At 42.9% G+C, this 22133-nt stretch overlaps 1 protein-coding gene and 1 long non-coding RNA gene across 5 annotated transcripts in view; one reads left to right on the forward strand and one right to left on the reverse strand.

Annotated features, from left to right (window-relative positions):
* The first annotated feature begins 125 nt into the window (after positions 1–125).
* Positions 126–19953, forward strand: LOC120830821 (uncharacterized). The gene is made up of 2 exons (XR_013452117.1): positions 126–386; positions 19151–19953. It is a non-coding gene; the product is annotated as an uncharacterized LOC120830821 (long non-coding RNA).
* Positions 15131–22133, reverse strand: part of arb2a (ARB2 cotranscriptional regulator A) — a 133117-nt gene continuing 126114 nt past the window's right edge. For all 4 annotated transcript variants that reach the window (XM_078087605.1, XM_078087603.1, XM_078087606.1 and 1 more), the window contains exon 11: positions 15131–17453. In XM_078087605.1, coding sequence (XP_077943731.1) covers positions 17293–17453 — 161 coding nt within the window. In that variant the 3' untranslated portion in view covers positions 15131–17292. The remainder of the gene's footprint in view (positions 17454–22133) is intronic.

Here is a 22133-nt window from a genome sequence, read left to right on the forward strand (position 1 = left end):
CTTGCCCAACAATGACAGCTGTTCATTTGATAGTAACTTCTCTCCAAGTTTTCTCCCCACCCACCCCGGGGCCCCTGGTCTCTGTCCTGCTTTGTTGTTTTAAAATATGCATGTCCCTCCGGAATGCAAGTCACGGGTCCAAACTTTGTGTGTCCCAACCTCCCACATGATGAAATGATCCTTTTAAAGCGGCCTCAATATGTCTCAATCTGCACTCCTCTTCCCTCTCTAAAGCTTCTGGGTTCGGACACAGCCCAGAAATGTATGAATTAACGCGCACCACAGCAGCCGTTTTAGCCCTGAGGAAGAAGTGGCCGGATCAAGTCAGGCTCTGTCACAGACGGACGGACGAGGATTCACGGAAGGAAAAAGAAGGAAAAAAAAAAGTAAGGTTAATTTTCACGCTCTCTCTGTCTCAGTGTCTCTTGTCTTTCCCTCTCCCCTAGTCTTTCTCTTTCCTCCGTGCGTGCGTGTGCGTGTGTGTGTGTGTGTGTGTGTGTGTGTGTGTGTCTCTTTTACACAGCGTCCTTGTGTGTTCCTCGGACTGTAACGGATGAAGCCATGGGGGAGTGAGTGAGAAAGAGGAGGAGGGATATATACGTAAAAAGTGAAAGAGGATGGACATGTGCAACACCATGTGTTTGTGCGTGCGTGTGTTTGCGTATCTGTGTGTGTGTGCGTGCATGCGTGTGTATATGTGCCTGTGCTTGTCATGACTGAGGAATTAATCAGCACGTGGCATTACGCTTCAAAGAGGATATCAGCTGTACCACGTATGCACAAAACCTACATGGGCCCACGTTTAGCAATGCACGTGCACACGTTTCTACACGTGGTCTTGCAAATATAATAACATCAAAATAAAAATGCAGAACAAATCACACTGTACGAGGTAACAGGAGACCCGGCTGGTGGGGAAAGGAAAGTCGTGTGAATCGGATGTAACAGCGTTTGCAGCTCAAGACGAACTTCTAATTAATTCTGTCAAGTTTGAAAGGCTCTGTGTGTTTTTTCAGCGGCAAAGTGATGCTGCTATAAAAGATAAAGTGTCTCACCAATTAATTATTATAAACAATAGGCTGTTAAGGTAATTAAATTCAGGAGAAAGTAAGAGGCAGTTAACCTGTTGCTCGTGCTAACCATATTGTAACCTTGGCATTTCATCCCATAATAATCCTAAAATGTAAACAGACCAATCCTGGGATTCATTGGGAGATCTGAACAAACACACTGAATTGTTCATTTAATACATTCAGATTGTAATAGATATCCCAACAGTTTGATCGTGTCAACACATGGGAGGCCATGCATGCATGCAGGACACGGGCATACCTGACAACGTCTAGGCTTTTTTTGGTAATATTTACGGCTTCTCCTTCTAATACCCTCCAGATGGCGTGTGACGCAGCCACAGCAGTCAGCGAGCTCTTCAATTTTACTCAGCAGCATTTTGTTGCAACTGCATCAACTGTGGGAAATAATTGATTAACGACCCGCATCAGATGCAAAAACAAAACATGAAGAAATAGACGAGATGTATATATATATATATATATATATATATATATATATATATATATATTAGTGTGTGTGTGTGTGTGTGTGTGTGTGTGTGTGTGTGTGTGTGTGTGTGTGTGTGTGTTATGAAGACAAAACACACAGGGCTGCATTCATGCTTGTCAAATCTTTGTTGTCTGTGAGTTTTTTCTCAGCGAGTCACTCGAGCAGAATAATGCGTGTAAAGACTGAGCCTGTTCCCTTCGTGGTCCTTTCCTATATTATCCAATGGCAATGAATTCGCAAGCGTTTTAGCAGGTATCAAACCACTCCACTAAAGACGTGTGAATGTCAATTGCCAAGGATTTGCTTAGACTCATTCCGTTTATTTTTTTTAGGACTATAGGTGTACTACGACATGTCTGCAGTAAAATAAATGTAAATGTTTTTGTCATAGAGTCTTTGTGAAGAGAAATTCAAATTTAAATCAGAAATAAATCTGGCGTGACAACAAAGTAACTGCGAAGCGGTATAAAGGTCAATAATGGACTGAAATATATTATTATTATTATATATATATATATATATATATATATATATATATATTTCAGTATATATATATAAGCAATCTGTCCTTCAATCAATCAATCTATCTTAGTCCCTTTTGTGTTATGGATTGTGTCGAATTTGAGGTTTTTATTGTTACCATCTGTGTTTACCTAAATTGCTTAAAGAGGCGACTGCAGGTTTATTATGATTGACTGTAACGATGCATTGAAGGGTATTTTTCATCTTTGTCACAGGGAGCCGCTCCTTCCAGGGTTAAGGTTCGCTATTGACTCCCTCCGGTCTCTCTCCCTCTCTCTGCCACCTCAGTGGACGTGCGGCATGTTGATAAATATATGTCTTTTAATCAGCACCATCCATCAAACGTGTATGTCCATGTTGCACTGCTGTGTTTAAGCAAGAAACGGTTGCCAGCAACGCGCGCATATCCAACAGCAGTTGCGCCGTGGTCTTGTTAGCGTGCTGAATGGTTCTGCGCCCATTAGTGCCGTATAGGCTTGCGCTGTTTGTGGATTTAAAAGGGGTCTTTTGCGGTGGTCTGTGTTAATAACCTCGTCACTAACTTCCACAACCACTGTGCGTCGGGTAGGGCAGCTCTCTGGTCCATGCCCACGGCTCGGACCCCTCGACACCAAGACATGTCGCCCTGTGGCTGCAGACTCTTTGTGGCCCCACATACCGCCGCTGTGATTATAGAAGTGCCCCTTCTCCCTTGTTAAAGGAGCGCAGCTCTAATCTAGCCTCTGTCGTAGTGTGTATAGTGAAAATGAGCGTGCGTGAGAGTGAATGCGCGTGGGGGGGGGGGGGGGGGGTGGAATAGGAGCGAGAAAAAGAGGGGGAGAGAAGGGTGGGAGAGAGGGAAAGCAAAAAGGAGGAGGGGAGGGGGGGTAAAACGGAGTGGCCCTGTCCCTTTGAGTGACACGACCCCTCTCTCTTCAAAGGCCATGCAGAAATAAACGCATCTCATTTGAATGGCAATTTTTTTTTGTTTGGGGGGGGGGGGGGGGGGGGATTTCACAGTCAATATTTCTGGAATAGGAATGTGTTTTTATGCAATATTGAATTCGAGTATAGTTCTCGTAGTGCGGTATTCAATAGTCTCATCCCTCCACATGCAGCATTCTGCAGCCATGTGTGGTATTTTGTCCATGCGTACGCCACCGACACCACCCCCTCCACTCCGCCCCCCCCCCACTCCGTCCAAATTCATTTGCATCCGCTGATGATATCAGTAAAGAGTTGCTGGCATCGTATGAGGCAGGGTGGGGGAAGAAGGCTTATTTGGATAAAACTGGACCGCGGAGTGGACACGGCCCTAAAGGTCAGTCGCCCATTCATGTCATGGTGGCAGGGGGTGTGTGTGTGTTGGAGAGGGGGGGGCGGGGGTGGGCTGGGACGGGGGGTGCAAAGAGGCTTATTTGAAAGCGGGCGTATATTTGAGGCAAGGGAATGAAAAGGACTGGACCACAAAGCTCGTCATACTTCAAATACGCCCCGTCACATCTTCACTCTTTCTTTTCCACGCAGGCGGCGCGTATATAAGGAAGGTGGGTTCCCAGTGCAGTGGCACGACCTGTGGAGTAAGCAGCAGAAAATAAAACACGTGGACGAAAAGGTGGCTCATAGAGGTTTGGGTGTAGAAAATAAAGGGTTCTCAAAGTGCTCCTTAGTTGTTCAATCTAATTTGGGCAAGTAAAATAGTGGATCATTTTCAATAAATAGAGGTATCATCTGGCGGGGATTCTGTACAGCACCATAATGCTGAAGAGAGAGAAAACATTTATGGAAAGAATCTTATACCAAAATAGGGCTTTAACAAAAGAGCAAGCCCATCATTTTATGACTAACAAGGCTACAGTTTTGGTGTAGTGCAAAATGTAAAGGGTTCACTTGTAAGGAAAATATAGGAGGGTATAAATATGAAAAAGTGTGGCTATTGTTGCAGTATGTCAATTCGAATGTTACATAAAAATAAAATAAATATAAATATGACTTTACTCTTATTTTTTTATGTAATACATCTAAAATAAGAAAATGCATTACCACAGAATAGTAGATAATCTAAACAATATGACCATTTAACTTAATAAATGATGACGGCACACTCCTGCGATACCTCAATTTACTTCGAGGGCACATCCGTAGTGCATGTGCACACACACACACACACACACACACACACATACACACACACACACATACACACTATGTACATGTACTATGTATACTTTACAGTTATGTCTAAAAGCGTATTCCTGGCTCGGTTGGAAGTCTGCATAAACCTGGTGATTATGCTGCTTATTGGACGCGTTAAACGAGTGCAAATGATCACAAATTATTTCTTGTCGAAGGGAATGGAAAAGATTTTTGCCCATGCATCTTTGTTCACTCTAAACCCGAGGAAATCGCTCACATTGTCTTTAATATCACGTTAAAGTGATGTTTTGAAAGTGTAAATAGAGATTTATTTTACTAACCAAAGCTACATTATTTAAAATGCTACAAGCTTTTTATTTTTTGCAGCACCAATTGATGAATACAGTCTGTCATTTCGGTTGGTTTACAAAGTGGACCAAGATGAACGACAACACGAAGAATCTGCCGGCTGAATGAAGCACAGTGAAGCTCGATCACTTTGGATTTACAGCTCTGCATTGATCGCAGCAGTAATAGTGCTCGCGCCCCTCGCGACCAGGCTTTTATCACTATTATCATTATAACGCATCACTATTAGGCATAGTGCGTATACTGTACGCAGTTATTACAAGAGGCAAAACCTCCATCAACAGACGTTAAGCATATATATTACACAATATATAGTATAATATAATACATATGCTATTGTATAATATTGTATAGTGTATCGTTTGCTTGTACACATTCACACCCAGAGTATGAACCCTGACAGTGATGGCATCGGTTGATTTTGTCAAGAGGGGGAGTCACCTGCCGCCCTTCGCCTCCCTCACTTGCTTTGGCATTAAAAGTTCTCCCCTTTTCAGCTCGACCACTCATCTGGTTTTTGCCATCTCGGTCCCTCAGATGCTCATCATTAAAGTGGAATCCGATGGAAAACAAATGAATAATACATAATAATAAAAAAAAACAAGCACACGTATCAATTTCTTCGAGTTTGGGTTGGATCGCGTGAATCGGAGCATGAAGCGCGGAAGTGGGATCGCGCCGTGGCAACGCACGATACACCACGTTTTAAGTGTCAGAGAGCGCTAAACTACGGCGCTTTGTTGTGGCGTCCCCGCGCGCCTCCGCGTGCGTAAAGACAGCCTCTCCGTCCCAGACCTCAGTAAGCTGTTATTGTTTCTACCTTTGTTTGCTAGATGGCGCTCTGCGTTATGGGACCCTCTGACACATGAACCGCCTGGTACCCCCATCCCCTCACTCCCCACCCTCCCTCCCACCCCCTCCCCTCCTCTCTCTCCCCTTCTGTCTCTTTTCATCCTCGCTCTGCTCTCCCTGTCTGGAGTCCACCGCTCAGCACAGAGTAGCCTTTCCAGGGGCATTTCTAACCGCTGCAAACGCCTCTCCTACGTACACTACCCTCTAGCAACTTGCGTTGTGGTTTGTTTGGTTAAGCTGTGGCATCGATTAAAACCAGCGTTCCTCAATGAAGTTTTATTTAAGCTGATAATAACACAGACTATCGCACATCAATTCAATTATGAATTGTTTGTTTAAGCGATGTTACGTTGCAGAATTTACGCACTAATTCATGTGACAATTAAGTCAATAAAATGACTTTAATTATCCATGTTCAAATAAATAATGTCTTATTAATTTAGGTAAATTCTGGCAAACCGAGAATTAAGTTTGATTACAAAATCCATACAGCAGAAATGGATAATAAAAAGAAAATATTTTGAATCAACTGTTAATTATTTACACACAATGTATAGCATCTGCGCGAGACTCGGGTACATAAAGTTTATTAAAACACACAATACATTATTCGTGTTTAAAAGTATGAAAACAACAGAATTTGAGAATCATGCAATGTTTTATTAATTATTATAAATCCAATGTCCGAGTTTCTAATCTATTTTAGATTGCTTGCCACCAAAGGAATAATAGGTATATTGCACTGTTAGTGACTTACTGCAGTTACACCTTCACTAAATAGCGGCTTGTCGGCGTCTGACGTCGGTGAATGTGTTTGAGACTCGGAGAGACTTTTACAGCCGCCTTAAAACGCGCAGTTCCCCCAAAGGAGCCACGATGGGATCACGTGCAGGAGTATTATACGGCAGTCAACGACAAAGAAACACGCACTTCACACACCTTTAGAAAGTCTTTAGAAGGATGAGAACGTCCTGTAAATGTTTTGTCGTGTTTTAATTGGGAGCTTTCTCGGTTGATGCGAGTGAAACAATAATCAGCGTGAGTTCAAATTGTTGAAAGAAACGGTTGGTTTCACATTTTTGGGAAAATACATTTTGGTTCAAGTCGGGAGTTGCTTTGCGTTATTATGATAACCGATTGCCAAAAGTGTCCCCAAGTCCTCTTTTAATTCGACAACAGATCGCGTGACAGATCCAGAGAATGGATTTCCTCGGATGTGGCCGAAGATAAACAAGTGGGCTGTTAATGTTGGTTTCGGCTTTTCCCTCTGGCTGCATTTAATCCTCACATGAAGACATCCGAACTACGAACGGGAACTAAAATAGTAAAATGTTGAGCCAAATGAAATATTATATCGGGATTTAACTTGGTTCTTTTTTCGAGTGTGCTGTGTAATCAACCAAAGTGCTCAAACTGTTGGTGGATAGATGATGAGGAGGATAGATGATGAGGAGAGGAGGGCTCCAAGAGACACGTGGACAATAAACTTTTGATAAGAGACTTTCGGGATTGGAATCTTGCTGGGACCTTAAGAAAGCCACAGGCAAGGTTTCATTGTTGATTGAGCTGTATTACCCATTCGCCCCCCCCCCCCCCCCCCCCCCTCCAACACACACAGTCACACTGTTAGATCCTGTGTGGCACAGCAGGTTCTCTTCTACTGTATGAGGACACTGTGTCATGCTTCACCTCATTCCCTCCAAATCCACGTCTTCTTTTACTGATATTTACACAAGTTGGCAACACATTATTAGTGACAGAGGGATAGAGGGAAGCAGCATTTTAATTATTTTTTTCCCCCGAACAATGGGCATGAGCCTGTCGTACATGTTGAGTGTTTGAGTGAGGATCTCTCTGTATTCCTCGACTAAACAAGCCATCGTCTCACACCTGCATATGGGATGGAAATTGCCCAGATATCCTGCAGGCAAAGGGCAGGTTGCAGGTGCAATTAAGGCGGAATAATGCGTTGGGACAATATAACCTCGATTGAAATGTATCATAAATCGCCTTCACCAAAATAAAACCACGGTAGCCGCTTTGTTTTGACTTTTTTTTTGTATCTGCACCAAGGCCCATTGTCTGAAATCGCAGACAATGGGCCTGATTGATTTGGGGAAATCATCCGAAGTGCCCGAATATAAAGCTAAACATTTAATACCATCCAACCTGTACGTCTAGACTAATTCACTCATTTTTTGACATATCTTTATTTCCGTCCTTAATCGAATTTGCCACATTTAAGCTGGTGTGCGGATTTCGTGGCTTAAGCTGCCATTTGGGCTCCATCCACGGAATGCCAGAGAATACGAAGGTTTGTCATAATTTCTTAAGTAGAAAACAAGATATTTCACCGCCACAGTGGGATTTTAACGAATTAGAATATCTCACTGCTTTCCTGTGATAAAACGGTAGAGGATTGAGGCGCTCGCTTGTTAAGTAACTTGCTGTCAGTGTAGTTAGCAGTGCTCTGATATGGACGGTGGCTGCAGAGCCTCGTCTCTTGGGGTTTTAATTAACAAGCTGTCTCAAAGCTGCAGAGCTCCATCAAACAGCCTCTCTCTCCCTCTCTTTCTCCATCAGTAAATCCCCCCTCTCGTTAGTGCCTCGGGCTCTTTTTTAAACTATAGACATTCTGGGTCCCAAATCAACTTGTTACCACAACATGTACAGCAGCTGAACTACTATGAGATAATTTGAAAAATATGAATAGTTTTCTCCTTTTGTCTTGCATCTATTTGTCCACGTACTATTCCGTTGGGTTTGACTTGCAGCCTGATGGCGCATAACTGTTGCTTTTCTCTGAAGTAGACAGTGACGTGACTTCTTATAATCTGTTGAAGTGCGGGGATTACGTCTCTCTTCTTAACACATGTAAGACACACCTTTAACCGACAAAGTACGTTCTGAGTGGTCTCTTAAGTTTTTAGAAAAAATACACTTTTACTTCATTTCCCTGACAGTTGAAGTTAACAAATTCTGCATTTTTGCATCAGCCATACCTCATTCACTTAGATGGGGTGTAAATAATTTCGTTTACTTATGGGACATTTTAATACTGAACTTTTCCTTTAGGAATGTGTTTGTTTTTGCACTTCAACTTCAAAAGTCTTTTAAAGGGCAGATCATCCGCGTCTATGTCACCAGACGGGGCCACTTTGAAATCCACTTAAATGGAATTAGGTGAACTTCTGGGTGCAAGAACACGCAGGTCCTGTAAGGATAACACAAATAAAATGAAGCATTTGTTGAAGCGTGACAATGCATTGTTTACAAAGGCGGTTGGGTCAACAGCCAATGTTAACCGCCAAACTCCTCTTGTATTACAGAGTTGAAGCACTGGTTTGAGAGGAGATTTGTCTCCTGTAAAATAAGCAGAAGTCTCTTTCTCTGCCCCCACTCCCTCTCTTATCCGATAGCGAAGTCGGAGCTGAGCTCCCACCGTGGCCCAGACGGGGGGTAATTTGATAGCAAGGCAAGGTCAAGACAGTGCGCTGTCCATGGTGCTGCGGCGGGGCAGGCTGTATGTTATCATCAAATTAGACAGGACAAGTTTCAAATCGATGCCACCCCCCCAGATGTCTGGAGACCGCAGTTGGAGTTAAAGTCCTAACAAGTCCCCCCTGACAGGTCAACACCTCAACACAAACACACACCTCTGATGCTGCAGCCTACAGGTCAGCAGCGCTGTGTTGGCGAGATAAGCACCAATCCAAAGGCTCGCGGTGAAATACAGCTTTAGGTCCACCGTTATTCTGCGGCTCTGCGTGACGCTCGGCCAGCTGAGGCGGGTTATCTTGCTTTTCGAAATATGATTTTTTTTTCTACACTGGTTTTTATGCCAGATATGACAGTAATCAGCCATGTGTTTCTAAGCATGCCCCCCCCCCAGCACATCTTGTTTTATAATCAATGCAGGTGAATGAAGGTGTAACGTTTAGGATAAAGCATGTTTGGTTCATTTATACAGCTGGAATTTAAATGCTATTAATATACATGAAATAAAGTTAGACAGATAGATTGAGTAAAAGTTACACGGTAGCATCACATGCTTGATAAGATCAAAGAAGAATATTTTATCTATTATTTTGTGTATGTATTTGTATCCACTAAATACAAAGATTAAAACGTACATGAGTAATTTTGACATAAAACACAATGTCAGTATTGACTTACTTTCTTTTTCACCACAGTTGGCTGAAATTGGATTTAATTCGATACAGATTCTGCCTAATATACTTATTTCCGTTTTAATTTGGTGCGTTGTATTATTAATATGATTTTATTCAGACTGGATGATGTGTTTCTAAAGAACATAACATTTTGCATCTGCCATTGTCAATCCATTATATGTTTTAATTCAAATCCTATTCCTCAATTTAACTCGTTGGATACGATCGCAAACTTTGAATGACTATCTCAACTGTTAGAATAGTAAAAAAAAAATGCACATGTTTCACGGAATAAATGGCAATAGAAACAAAGCATTTGTGGAAGATCAGAAGCGAATTGAGAGGGGATCTCGGTTGGGAAAGCAAGGGAGCACTGATTAGAGCTGCTGCCGATCTGTCACCTGACAGCTTTCGCTGCAGGGATAAACAGCAATAAAGTAGTTTCCCGCTCTCTCGTTAACTTCTCGCACACCATCACACGCGCACGACCCGCCACCGGAGAAGCAGGTAAATTCACTCAACTCCTTCCAGGGCCCCGCCGGCCTATCATCGCCCCTGTCCTCCCTCCCTGCACGCCGAACTACCCCTTCCCTCCCGTCCTTCCTCCGGCAAACTCTCCCCCTTTTCATCCTCCCTGCTGACTCAGGTAGCGAACACAATGAGTGAGGGACCTCGGCGACTAGAAAGAAAGCCATTCTACCGAGTGGCGAGATTGTGGACGGGAGAGAGAGAGAGAGAGTAGTATTTGAATGGCTGATAAAGATATGAAATAGATGGGAACAAAGTCTAAGCCGTTGGGATGGGGAGGAGGGGTTCGGGCTGCAAGGTGACTGCAGGCCCTTTAATAACAGGAGTATATTAACTCGCTTAACCACGGAGATTCAAAATGAACTCAACTTCACTTAAGGGGCCTCGGAAACCATGAAATGCACATCAGAACATACACCTGCAGTCCCACCACCTATATTCCTCCAATCCCCCCCCCGCCCCCACCTCTCTATTCGAGCTGTCTGTCATGGTGTGGCCCGGCTAATTTGAGTTCATTGGATGGCAATAATTTCATTTAGACCTTCATCTCTTTTTGGGCTGGATCTAATGAGGATGCAGGCTACTGACAGCCAGTGAAAGGCCGCTCCCTCAGTAATAATAACTTGGATCATATTCTTACCGCACGCACTGCCGTGTTTATCCTCGGAGGGCTGCGTCCATATGATGAAACTCATCTATAATGTGTGATTTAATATCGTGTTGCTCAAAAAAAAATCTTAGAGATTTTAAGCCAAAAAGAGGAAAGACAGCGGGCAATAGCGTGGTTTAGCTCAGGAGGTGCAGTGAAATAAATGTGTTTTTTTGTTTTGTTTTGATTTTTACATATGTCTCAGTCTGTTGAACTTGAGTTATTTTGAGATGATTTCCAAAAATGTTAGACAAAATGTAGTTACTTTTAGTGTAATAAAATATTCTTTCATATACATTTGGAGTCCTTGGATGTATTATGGTCGCCTGAGATAAGATCACCTACGTTTTCTTCATAATAATAAGAGTATGGCGTTAGTAAAATGAGACGATTTGTAAGGAGAATGAATCTATTTCTTTCGACAAAATAGACTGACACACAATTCTACATTCTTTTTTCAAATTAACTGTAAGTAAACAGAACAAAACTATGTACACACTAACAAAGAAAATGTTCTATATTTTCGTATAAGATTATTTTGTGTGTCACTTGCATTTCCGATTAATATATTAATTTAAATTAAATCCAATTAGATGTTTTCCGAAAGTGTCATTAATGACAACGGATTATCCAGGACGTGTATTTTACATAAATATATTTTGTTTAAATAAAATACATGTATTTGGTCACCTGTTACGATACAAATTTGCAATTTAGCTTAATACAGTATAATGACAATTTAAGACACGGTATATGTACTTCAAAATTTTACATAATCGATTAGGACATTTTAGAACACTGAATACAGTGTAGATAATACATTTAAGTAGAAATATCAATTTAAGAAATTACAGGGAAAGTGCATTTTATTATTGAAGATTATCACGATTTCTGATTTCTGTTTACAATCACAATTATTATTTCATTATTATTATTATTGTTGTTTTAATTGATCCGTTGAAAAGAAAGGGGAAAAAAATCCAAAGGCCATCTTGTTTACTCGTTGAGAAATAAATAAATAAATAGATCTGCAGAAGCCAATTCCCGCTCCCCTGAAGTTTTTATTTGTATTATGAGGAAATAACTGGAGAAAGTTTGTTATTATTTCATCACAATGGACGTTTCCTCTTGATGGTCAAGTGTGCACATCTAGAAGAAGAAACGATATCAACAAACAGACACACACGTTGAATTAAAATTGCCATTTGTCGATACTATTAAAGCGGATGCTTCATGAACATTATTGGTCTTAAGCTTCCCGATATCCAGTGTCGTTTTAGAGCCAGAGAAAGGCCCGATTGTGGGCCTATCAAGACTGACTGCCATTCATCAAGTGAAAACGACCAATTGCCCAAGCGAGCCGTCGGTGGCCTGCAAACTAGGCCTTTAAACCGCGTTATACCTCCTTTCCTGCCTCCTTCATCACCGGTTGCCTAACACTGCTCCAATCACCAGAGTATAGCCCCAAATCTTAAAAGTCAGAGCTCATTCCTCAAATGTATTGCATCTCAGAGGGTGTTTTTTTTTCTTTCCTCCGGCCAGCAGAGTATCAGAGGAGGTGTAATTGAGGGGGCGGTGAGGGGATGGAGCAGCGGTTCGCCTGAAAAGCTGCCATTAAAGCCAAATGGTCTGAACGCCGTAAAAACAGCTCTGCCAACAGCTGTCCCGCAAACCACGTGTTATACGCCGCATCCTCAAGCACGCACGACGCACGCACCGATCAGACCGTGCTGGCTACTTAGAAGAATTGGAAAAGTAGAGAAAATACAAAAAAATAAAATAAAAAAAAGACCACACGAGTCTTCTAGGGTAACATTCGCATTGTGTTCAAAGGGGCTTTAGCCTCGTTCTTAGTCACATGGGTCTCTGAAGACATGTTTCACCTCTCCCGCAGCCCGGCCCTTCCTTTAATAACCGGGGGAATTGCAATTCTTGCCGGAATGGCCGCTTTGCTTTGCATATTTCCACACATGATAACGTTTTAGAAGCCCCGAGACAGGTGAGAGCAAAGGGAGAGGGATAACAGGCCACCGTATGTATCTCTGCTTATGTGCGCACAGGGAAGGAAGCTCTGGGCTCTTCAAACGAGTTCGCTTTTGCGTGCGTGTTTGTCTGCAGTTGTGCATCACATATAATATATATAATATATATATATATATATATATATATATATATATAGATATGTTGCACATCAAATGGCTCATATCACAAAAGAGGTAGGAATGAAATGTGTATAAATTTGCATGTTTATCGGGATTCTTGTACCCTTTAAGGGGCCCATCGCGCCCCTTTGGTGCAACACCTGTGCCCAGACCGCATCTCTCGGCGAGCTGCACCTTCCTGGTCCCGATGAATAAAGGCCAGTCCCACTCTTCCCTAAATGTGATGTCAGTCGTCTCAGTCTGCGAGTCCTTATTAGAATAGAGAAGGGGGAGAGGCGATTGAAGAGGAGTTGTTTCCACTGGATTAAATGGTTTATCTGCAAGTCAATGAATATGTAATGACGCCTAACGAAAACCGGCCAGTGAGTTCTGTGCTCTGGTATACAGGGGCCTTATATTAAAGACCTCTTCTGCTGAGCAAAAACACAGCACACAGCCCGGGCAGAGAAAGGAAGAGGCAGAATAGGGGACGGGAAGAAGGGATACAATCTTGAATGCAACTCCAAGCTTAAGCCAGACAATCTCCCTCTGTCAATGGATGAAAAAGTATTTGCTCACTCACTGAGAATGGGAGTCTTTCTCAAAACAAGGGTGGGGGGTGAATTTTTTTTAATTTTTTTAACTGCTTTATAAAAATATTGTTCCTGATAACCAGTCATGCCAATAAAGTAATTGAATTGATTTGATATAGAAGGGGTGAGAACAAGAGGAACAGAGTCCCTCCAACATGATATGCTCAAGATATTTCTTCCTTAGTAAACCCGATAAAACATTGATTGTTGCAGTTAGTTGACCCGTAAAATGTGGGGGTTAGTTTTCCTTCTGAGCTGAGCATATAATTATGCAAATAGTGATCTGACAGTGATCCGCTGGAGGACTCCTGAAGGAGGCAAGGAGGCGGGGGGGGGGGGGGGGGGGGGGGGTTCTGTCAGTGGGGTGACACACCAACTTTGCCCGGATCCTTTGAAAAGAGTTCATCTCCATGCGAGTTGTGCATATCAGAGCGGGCGAGCGCAAGCAGGCGTGACAACAACTCTCTTAAAGTTAAAATGGAAAGATCAGCCCGTGTCGGCACAGGGGTCTCCAACTATTTCATGTCCACGGCTCCACTCAGTCCACCCCCCCCCCCCCCCCCCTCCCTCCAATTTGGTTGGGTTTCATCCTAAAGCTGCTATGTTTTGTCACAGATCTACGAATGAGTCAAATCATTGTAGACCCACAGGATGCGAACTTCTAGCAACTTGTGCTCGAGAAGACCCAGAAGCAGCAGGGGACGACGCACACGTGGTCAATGCGAATACAGACGTTTACTTTGGAAATTCTCACTAATACGAGACATTTTGCGTCGTCAATGCCACAGTTTTCCACGCGACGTTTCTAAAGACATTTGTAACACATACAGTTGTGTGGTGTTTTGTGTACGTGGGTTTGTGAGATTGAATGGCTCTCTTTAATCAGTGGCCTGACACGGTGTGAGGGGGACTCGCCTGGTTCCACTTGTTGTTCAGGGGTTAATGGAAAAGATTTCTAAAGATTTATTGAGGGGGCGTTTAATGACCTGATCGGTTTCACCGCGTGAAAACAAATGATGCCGTAAAAAACCTCGCTGAGCTGGAGGGGGCTCACTTTTTCTAAAGTAATGACCAAGAAGAGTGGAATTACCGTTTATAGGTTGTTTTCATTTTAACACACTTAGTGACTAACTTACTCACTAACGATACAATCCGTTTAAAGATCCTGTCGGCATGTTTGAAAATGTCTTTTGTATTTTCATTTGTAACTTCTCAAAAAAAAAACACAACAACGCTGAAATGTTGTAAAGTTTGTGGTTTGAACATTTTAGAAACATGACAAAAGATAGTTCATCACTGTCCGATCGTGTGGCAGCATGAGTGTGTGTTGGTCTCACCTCCCGGTTGGATTTCAGAGGAGTCATGTGAGATGATGACTCAGGTACTCTGAGCTCGACTTCCTCGTCCCGCTGAACTCTAAACTTTCGGACTCTCTCCGGTTGATTTTTCCATCTGATTTCTAGTACTGCTGATTATATATATATATATATATATATATATATATATATATATATATATATATATATATATATATATATATATATATATATTTTCGTGGGATGTAACATAAGTTACCTCTGCAGGAAAAACACGAGGAAATAAAAAGCAAAACGAAATACAAACAGGTTTAGTTTAACAGGCAAGAAGCAAAACTTAATTTTATTTGCTTTTAACAGGTTCAACAGGTTTATTTAAAAAAACTAAAATAAATTTTAAAATCGTTTTAGGACACTCTTAATCACTTTAAAACAGGATCATGCAAAGATCAGTTTAAAACCAAAACTCGAGACTGAGATAACAAAAATGACCAAGCTGGACACTCTTGGTTTCATGAAATCCAAAACATACGCCATAAAAGAAAACAGCACTGTTCTTTAGACAATATTGCATTTACATCATCTGTATAAAGACTAAAATGAGCCCCCTTTCATTTGCACGCTGTGCTTTGGATTTGTGCTGCTCTTGCATCTTTACCGTTTGCACATGGCTTACTGGATATTATCAAAAACAGTGAACATAGTCTTGTTTATTCCTAAGGCAACAATATACAAACCACGGAGAGAAAAATGAACTGATTGAAGCCGAAAAATGAGCAATGGTATCTCTGAACTAAACTCATCAAATCAAATAATAAGCAAACTTCTGTGCCGGAAACCTGGAGAGATGTGAATCAAATTAAAAGCAAATTAGGCCTGCAACCATCAGCCGCGGTTGTCTCATTACAGCGGAAAGATAATCCACAAAAGCCTTAAACCATGCACACAGTGGACAGGAAAGGTAGGGTTTCACAGTGTAAAAGTTAAACAATGGCAGCTATTCCAAGTACTAAAAGAAAAGGTCCAAATTTGAGAATGCGTCTAAGGTATCATAAGATTTAGAATCCGGCTGGAGGTTTTTACTAATGTCACGACACATTAGAAATATATTCCGTTAAGCCTTGAGTGGTTTATAAAGCACACCAGTCTTGTGGAACATTTATATCATGTTTGTGTCACATAGACAGATTACGTGCAGCTGAGCGGGGAGCTGACTTTGTCACTTCTAAGAGTGCTTGGGTGGGAGGAAAAAATAGATATGTTACATTTTTCAAACATCTAAAGAAATATCATTCAGGCTTAGAATAATATTGAAATCTTGGATTTCCTGACACATGTAAGGCGATATATTGAGGCTTTATGAGTGTTGTCTGACTTCTGGCTCCTGTTAAAATGAGAAATCCCTCAAACCCATTTTGATGCTTGACTTTAAGTAATTTTAAATGTGCTCAGTGTCCTGCATTTTCCATATTCAGCACAGGTTGTGTATTTTTTATTATTTGTTTCATCACATTTACTCATCTAAGGACACCAATACCAAGGATATCATATGGAAACAAAAAAATGTAATAATTATAATAAACAGAGAGAAATGGACTCTCCACAGTTTTGCAAATAATTCTAAATATTGTCTAAGTATTGGCTTATTATTAGAAAGAAATCAAATAGTGTCTTATTTTAAGCACTGCAATTCCAGAAATGTCTGGATATATGAACAATATTTTACACACAGCTGAATGAGGAAAGTCCAGATTAAAACAGAGATGTTGTGAAAACAACTCCCTTTGTTCAAACGAAACAAATCATCAACGGGTAAGAATGAGTATCGCCTGCAAACCTTTGCAGTAAGTAAGGGCTTTTTTTCAAAGAGAAAGCAGAAGATGGGCGCTGGTCAGGTCGAAATGAAATTGAACCCGAGCTGAGATGATGTTGGTGTAAGAAGCCCAGGCATTAGCACCAGGAAGGGTAGGGAGGGGGGGGGGGGGGGGGGGGGGGGGGCTGAGCAGTGCAGACTGGAGGGCAGGCGGGGCATTAGCTCAGTTCGGGCGGATGTCAGGACAATTAGAGGTGCACCACCACAGCGCGTTGTACACAGCGCCTGTCAGCCTTAATCTCTGTTGCCGTGGCCCGCACCCGCAGCCAGGCCACCAGCGCTAACGCTCAAGCCCGTATCGCTTTGAGAGAGTTGCACTCATCTAGAAGTAATGCAAAGCGTTATTTTGATGTATACATGGTGACCCTGCACTCTTGTCTCTTACCACAACAAGGTTGTGTGTGTGTGTGTGTGTGCGCACAGCCAGGGGAGGCTGGAAGGGTGTAATGACACTCAGGGAGAACAATAAGAAGAGGAAGATGGAGGGGGGTTACGGAGGGGAAAAAATAGCAGAGAGGATCTGGAAGTGTAAAGCTTCACTTTTTGCATTCCCCCCCTTTGACCCGTTGCAATCTTCTTCAGTCATTTTTATCACCCCTCTACAAATCTTGGTGTTTGTTTTTGAGGGAGCTGCTGCGTGTGGTGACAATGTTGGAGTTCTCCACCACCTCCTCGTCCTCTTTTGCCTCCAGGATTGCAGTGAAGAACCTGAAGATGGAGTTGAAACTCGTCCAGGAGGTCAGCTCGTGGCGCTCTGTGCCTACAACGTAAAAGACCCACACGTAAACATCAGCATGAGAAGGGTTTCAAACATATTTCGACATCATCAAAAAGGTAGCTTTGCATGTTAAATGGTTAAATAACCAAGTATCCATTTTAGTCTCATGACCGCTCCCACAATGTACTGCTTGGCTCGGTAGTCTAAGGCCTTTTGCATGAGAGCTATGAAAGCCTATGACCTGTTAGTCTAAGGGGACTGTCTTAATATGTTATCTAAGTGGATACCCGATCATCAACACCACAGCTCGTCCCTCTTTCCATATCAGGCCTTCCAACAAAACCAGAGATATTCACAATGGGCGCACTAAGCAAAACCAGTGGAGCGGTAGTCATTCATTCGAAAGGGCTGATTGAGGATAGGCAAGAACGCTGGAGAGAGGTAACTATTGAGCATATCAAGTGGTTTGGCGGAGGTGGGGAGGGGGCAGAAGGGCTGGGGTTTCCCTCTGACCTCCTCCAGGTTAGCCAGTTCCCAAAGTTGGGGTCAGACTGAAGCCATAAATCTGGTACACGCGCCTCGGGTTCCTGCCCGCCTCAGGGGTAATGGTATCGGTGGCCAGCTTTTCAGTTGGATAACTTGCAAACTTAATGGCAGTTGCTTTGTTTCGGCAGCGAGACCTGCTTACGAAACGCGTCGACTCTGCATCAAAGCATCCGTGATGAGGACAGATTGTTGCCGCTGCTGTTGGCCTACTCGAACTCCCAGTCCTGCTCGCTAACTGCTCAGCGAGAGCGGAGACAGATTTACAACTGAACTTGAGACGCCGCAGTGAGGTGCCCCCCTTGTTTCCCAGAGGGAGAATAGGTTTACTGCAAAATTATATTAGGAGTTTCATCCCTTGACAGATAAACCTAAAGGAAAATTTACATGTGTTTGCAGAGTGAGGGACGAAGCTTAAAGCAATGAGTTCCGCTTTTTGAATCCTTATTTGCACACTCAAGATGTTTTTTTCAAGATAAGCAAATTAAAATGTGTTTATACAATTTTCCCAAGCTTAGTATCGGAAATCACTTAGTGTTTGAAGAAAGCAACCGGCCCCTGCAGAAAAGAGTTAGAGACAACGACCCTCGTGGCCGAGTCAAATCAGTGGTACTTCTGCTCCTCTCCTCGTTTCTCCTAAAAGACAGTAGGTCACAGGGATACAATTAGGAAGCCCCTTGAAGTCTCACTTAACCATAGACGGGCCTCTGATGACCAATGCGCTGACCCCATGTTTATTAGATTGACCCCTGCCTGGACGCATTAATGGAGAGGGTGTGCTTGCACGTATGTGTTTGTGTGTATGATTGTTAGACCTGGGGTAGGTGTGAGTTCTGGGTGTGGATTTTGGTTGCGTTGTTGCTGGTGTGTGTGTGTGTGTGTGTGTGTGAGATCTATACAGCGAGCAGACTGCAGTCAGTGCCTTGGGTTAAATTTACTGGCTTGGCAATCATGGGAGTCAATAAGCCTGCACTCTCAGTGACTCTGCTACCTGTGTAGGGCTCAACATTACACCTAACCCTGGAAAACAAAGACACAGCCCTCTCACACCACTAATCTATCATTTATATCCAATTTGAGGCCCTGTGGTCTTTTTTCCACCTCCTCCATTTCCCCTGTCTCGTCGGTCTCTTCTTCACCAGCGTTTTAACTTCTGTTTTGTTCTTTTTTTTTTTTTTTTTTTTCTTCTTCCGCAGAAGCGATCAATGCCGCAGCGTTCTCTCATTCACCCTGAACTGGTGGTGAACTCCTCCGGAACGCCGCCAGCCTCTCCACCCTATCCCCTCGCAGTCCGGGGTCACCAGGGGGGCGTCTCTGTGCCAATATGCAGATGAGCCTGTGCCCCTCCAATGACTCTGGTGTTAAGCTCCACCCCTCTATGTAGCAGAGCTCCCGCACCCCACCCCGACAACACTCACACGGATGGAGGAGTAAACCCACTCACACACGGGTTTAAATGGGCCTTTAACAGCTTCCGTCCGCTCTTCCTTCAACAACCAAAGTGTGTCGGACCTAATGGATGTTGTCAAAGCGAATATGTGTCGCCTGATTTAGAGGAGGAACCCCCGATGAACAGGCTTCAATAGCCACTAAAGACTGAGAGAAAGAGAGAATTACATCAGCTACGCTACAAATCAAAGTAATATCCTTAAAAGATATGGGGATCGATAACGTGTCATCTGGCTGAATCATGAGTGTAAAGTGAATCTATATGAGTACTACTTTATCCCCAATCTCACTCCCTCGATGAAAAGCTTGGTTTGTTTTTAAAAGGAATTGATTTTACGTATTGTTAAACCAGATGTAACAGACGACAAGGAGTGGGGCCATTTTGACCAGTTTAATTACAACTGCATCTTGTATTTAACTGATTGAACTTTGAAAATCAAGAGCAGTGAGTATTTGTTTGTGCTTTCTGTAAATCAATTAAGTTGCATGTGCTCATTTTAACAAGATTATTGTAATTGCATTAATTTAATAAAGTTTAGTGTCAATGCAATTATGTGCTCATTTATTGTAAATGCAATAATGGTGTCACTGTGCGCTCCATAATATTGGGTATTGTCACGGGAACTATAGAAAAAAATCTCTTCACTTCCCAACTGTGTTTGCAATTAGCATCAGGCCATGGCGAGCTTAACAGAGATTATGTCTGCAACGAGAATGATGATGGCTGTAACCTTGAAGTGAGGATACACACACACACGTACGTACAAACACACACACACATACACACACTGAGCTCCATGAAGATGTTTCACAGTAGTGCAGGATAAATCGGGTACGTGGTCTTAAGCTCCCCTCCCTTATTCTCCGGTCATGCCGTGGGTTTCAGTCCGGCGGCGATCCTTCGCCCTGTTTGAACATTCTGTGCGCGTTGTCTTGGCCTGGTGAGGCTGCCTCATTATGTGACAGGCAGAGGAGAGCATTTGATCCAGGATATTTAGCCTCGTCCACTCTGTCACAGCCACTGGAGCCCTCTCAAGGTAATTGACTGACTGTTTGATCTCCATGTGACTCTACACTGGTACAAGACGCTGACACACCCACCCACACACATGCGCGTCACTTACTAGCGCCTACTAATGAGTGGCACACACTCACACATGTAGCAGAGACCAATTGTACCCTTCACCGAAACACCCAACACAATGCAGCAACGCACACAAACGCACACTGTTGTTATCAGTTGTGTGCAGAGAGGTAAGGGAACAGAGGAAGAGAGTTTTGGGCCGTCATAAAGGAAACAAGGAAACTCCTCCATAGCTAACGGCCATGCTTTCTTCCCTTCGCACCAAACGCTACATGCTGTTACAAATGGTAATCGGCTCTGATTGTCACAAATTTCAAAACAAACGCTAGGTGACTGAAAAGCCAAAGTGACGCCCCGAGTGATACTCCGTCAGAAAGCCAGAATCAAAGCATGCCGACTATAATTAGGTTCCATCTGGGCTACATTATTTAAAGCCGCACCAGTTAATTGCTTGTGTACAAATGGCCTATTTTATTTGAATCAAACTTTTTTTGTTATTCCTAATTACATTGATGTTAAGGGGGCCATATCTCTTTACTGCATGTATAATATAAATACATATTAAAAATGTTAGGAGGATTTTGAGACCAGGGAAATGCAAAGCAATAATATATTTGTGTGACTGGAATTCCTTTAAACAATTATTAATACAATTAATCAAACAGACTGACATTTGGGTTAAACATTTAATGAGCTTCAATTAAAAAAGGAGATGGGAAACGTTGAAATTTGTGAAGCAAAAATGACCAAAACAGAATAGCTAACAGGAGCGATAATATTACATGCAGAAGCAAACATTTTCTCATTTCCTCTTGTCAAAGCTTTTCATAAAAATAAAAAAAATCGGACACAACAGTGTATTTTCTTATCGATTTCCTATCGGCGGTAACCTAAGCGTTTGTTTTCTCTCTACGTGAGGTGGAGCCCTGGGCTGTGCTGCGGCCCCCGGCCGCCTGCAACCTTAGCCGGACTGCTGTTTGTGGAAACTATCTGTTGCATGGATCAGCGGCGGGGAATCGCTATCTGTATCCTGGTTGTCAGCCGATCGGATTTCCGTCCCTGACACTCTGTGATATTAGGTGTTTCTCTATGCCCTGTGTGTGAGTATGTGCACATACGTGTGTGTGTGTTAGCTCCTACGTGCGCGTTTTTGTCCGTAAGAAACGCACACGAGCACACAGTTCTTTATTCGTGTTGTCATCTTGCTCGCCGACATGCGTAAAGGTCAAGAATGTCATTTTGTCCCACGCGGCTGTCTGTCGAAAGGGGGTAGGACACGTTGCCACTGGAGACGAGGTCAGAGGGAGCCCGGGCAGGTGACAGCCGGCCGGCCACGCTGCCGGAGCCGCTCCGTCCTCCAACAAAACACGGAGATGTTGTCCTCAGACAAAAAGCTAATTAACTGCATTCAACCGCCTTCCCCACCACCACCTCTCAAATTCCACTCAGGGTGGAGGCATCCACGTCAAATGGACAGACAATGTTATCAGATTTTCTATCTGCTATGCGACGCAATGGTTATTCATTTTTTTTATTTTATTTTTTATTGATATGGTACTAAGCCTGCGCATGTCTAAAGAGGCAGAAGAGACACAGAAGAAATACAATAAAGACGAAGAAAGGACTAAAACCTTTTAAACCGTGGC

Source organism: Gasterosteus aculeatus, chromosome 13 (genome assembly GCF_964276395.1).
Source record: "Gasterosteus aculeatus chromosome 13, fGasAcu3.hap1.1, whole genome shotgun sequence".
Classification (NCBI taxonomy): domain Eukaryota; kingdom Metazoa; phylum Chordata; class Actinopteri; order Perciformes; family Gasterosteidae; genus Gasterosteus; species Gasterosteus aculeatus.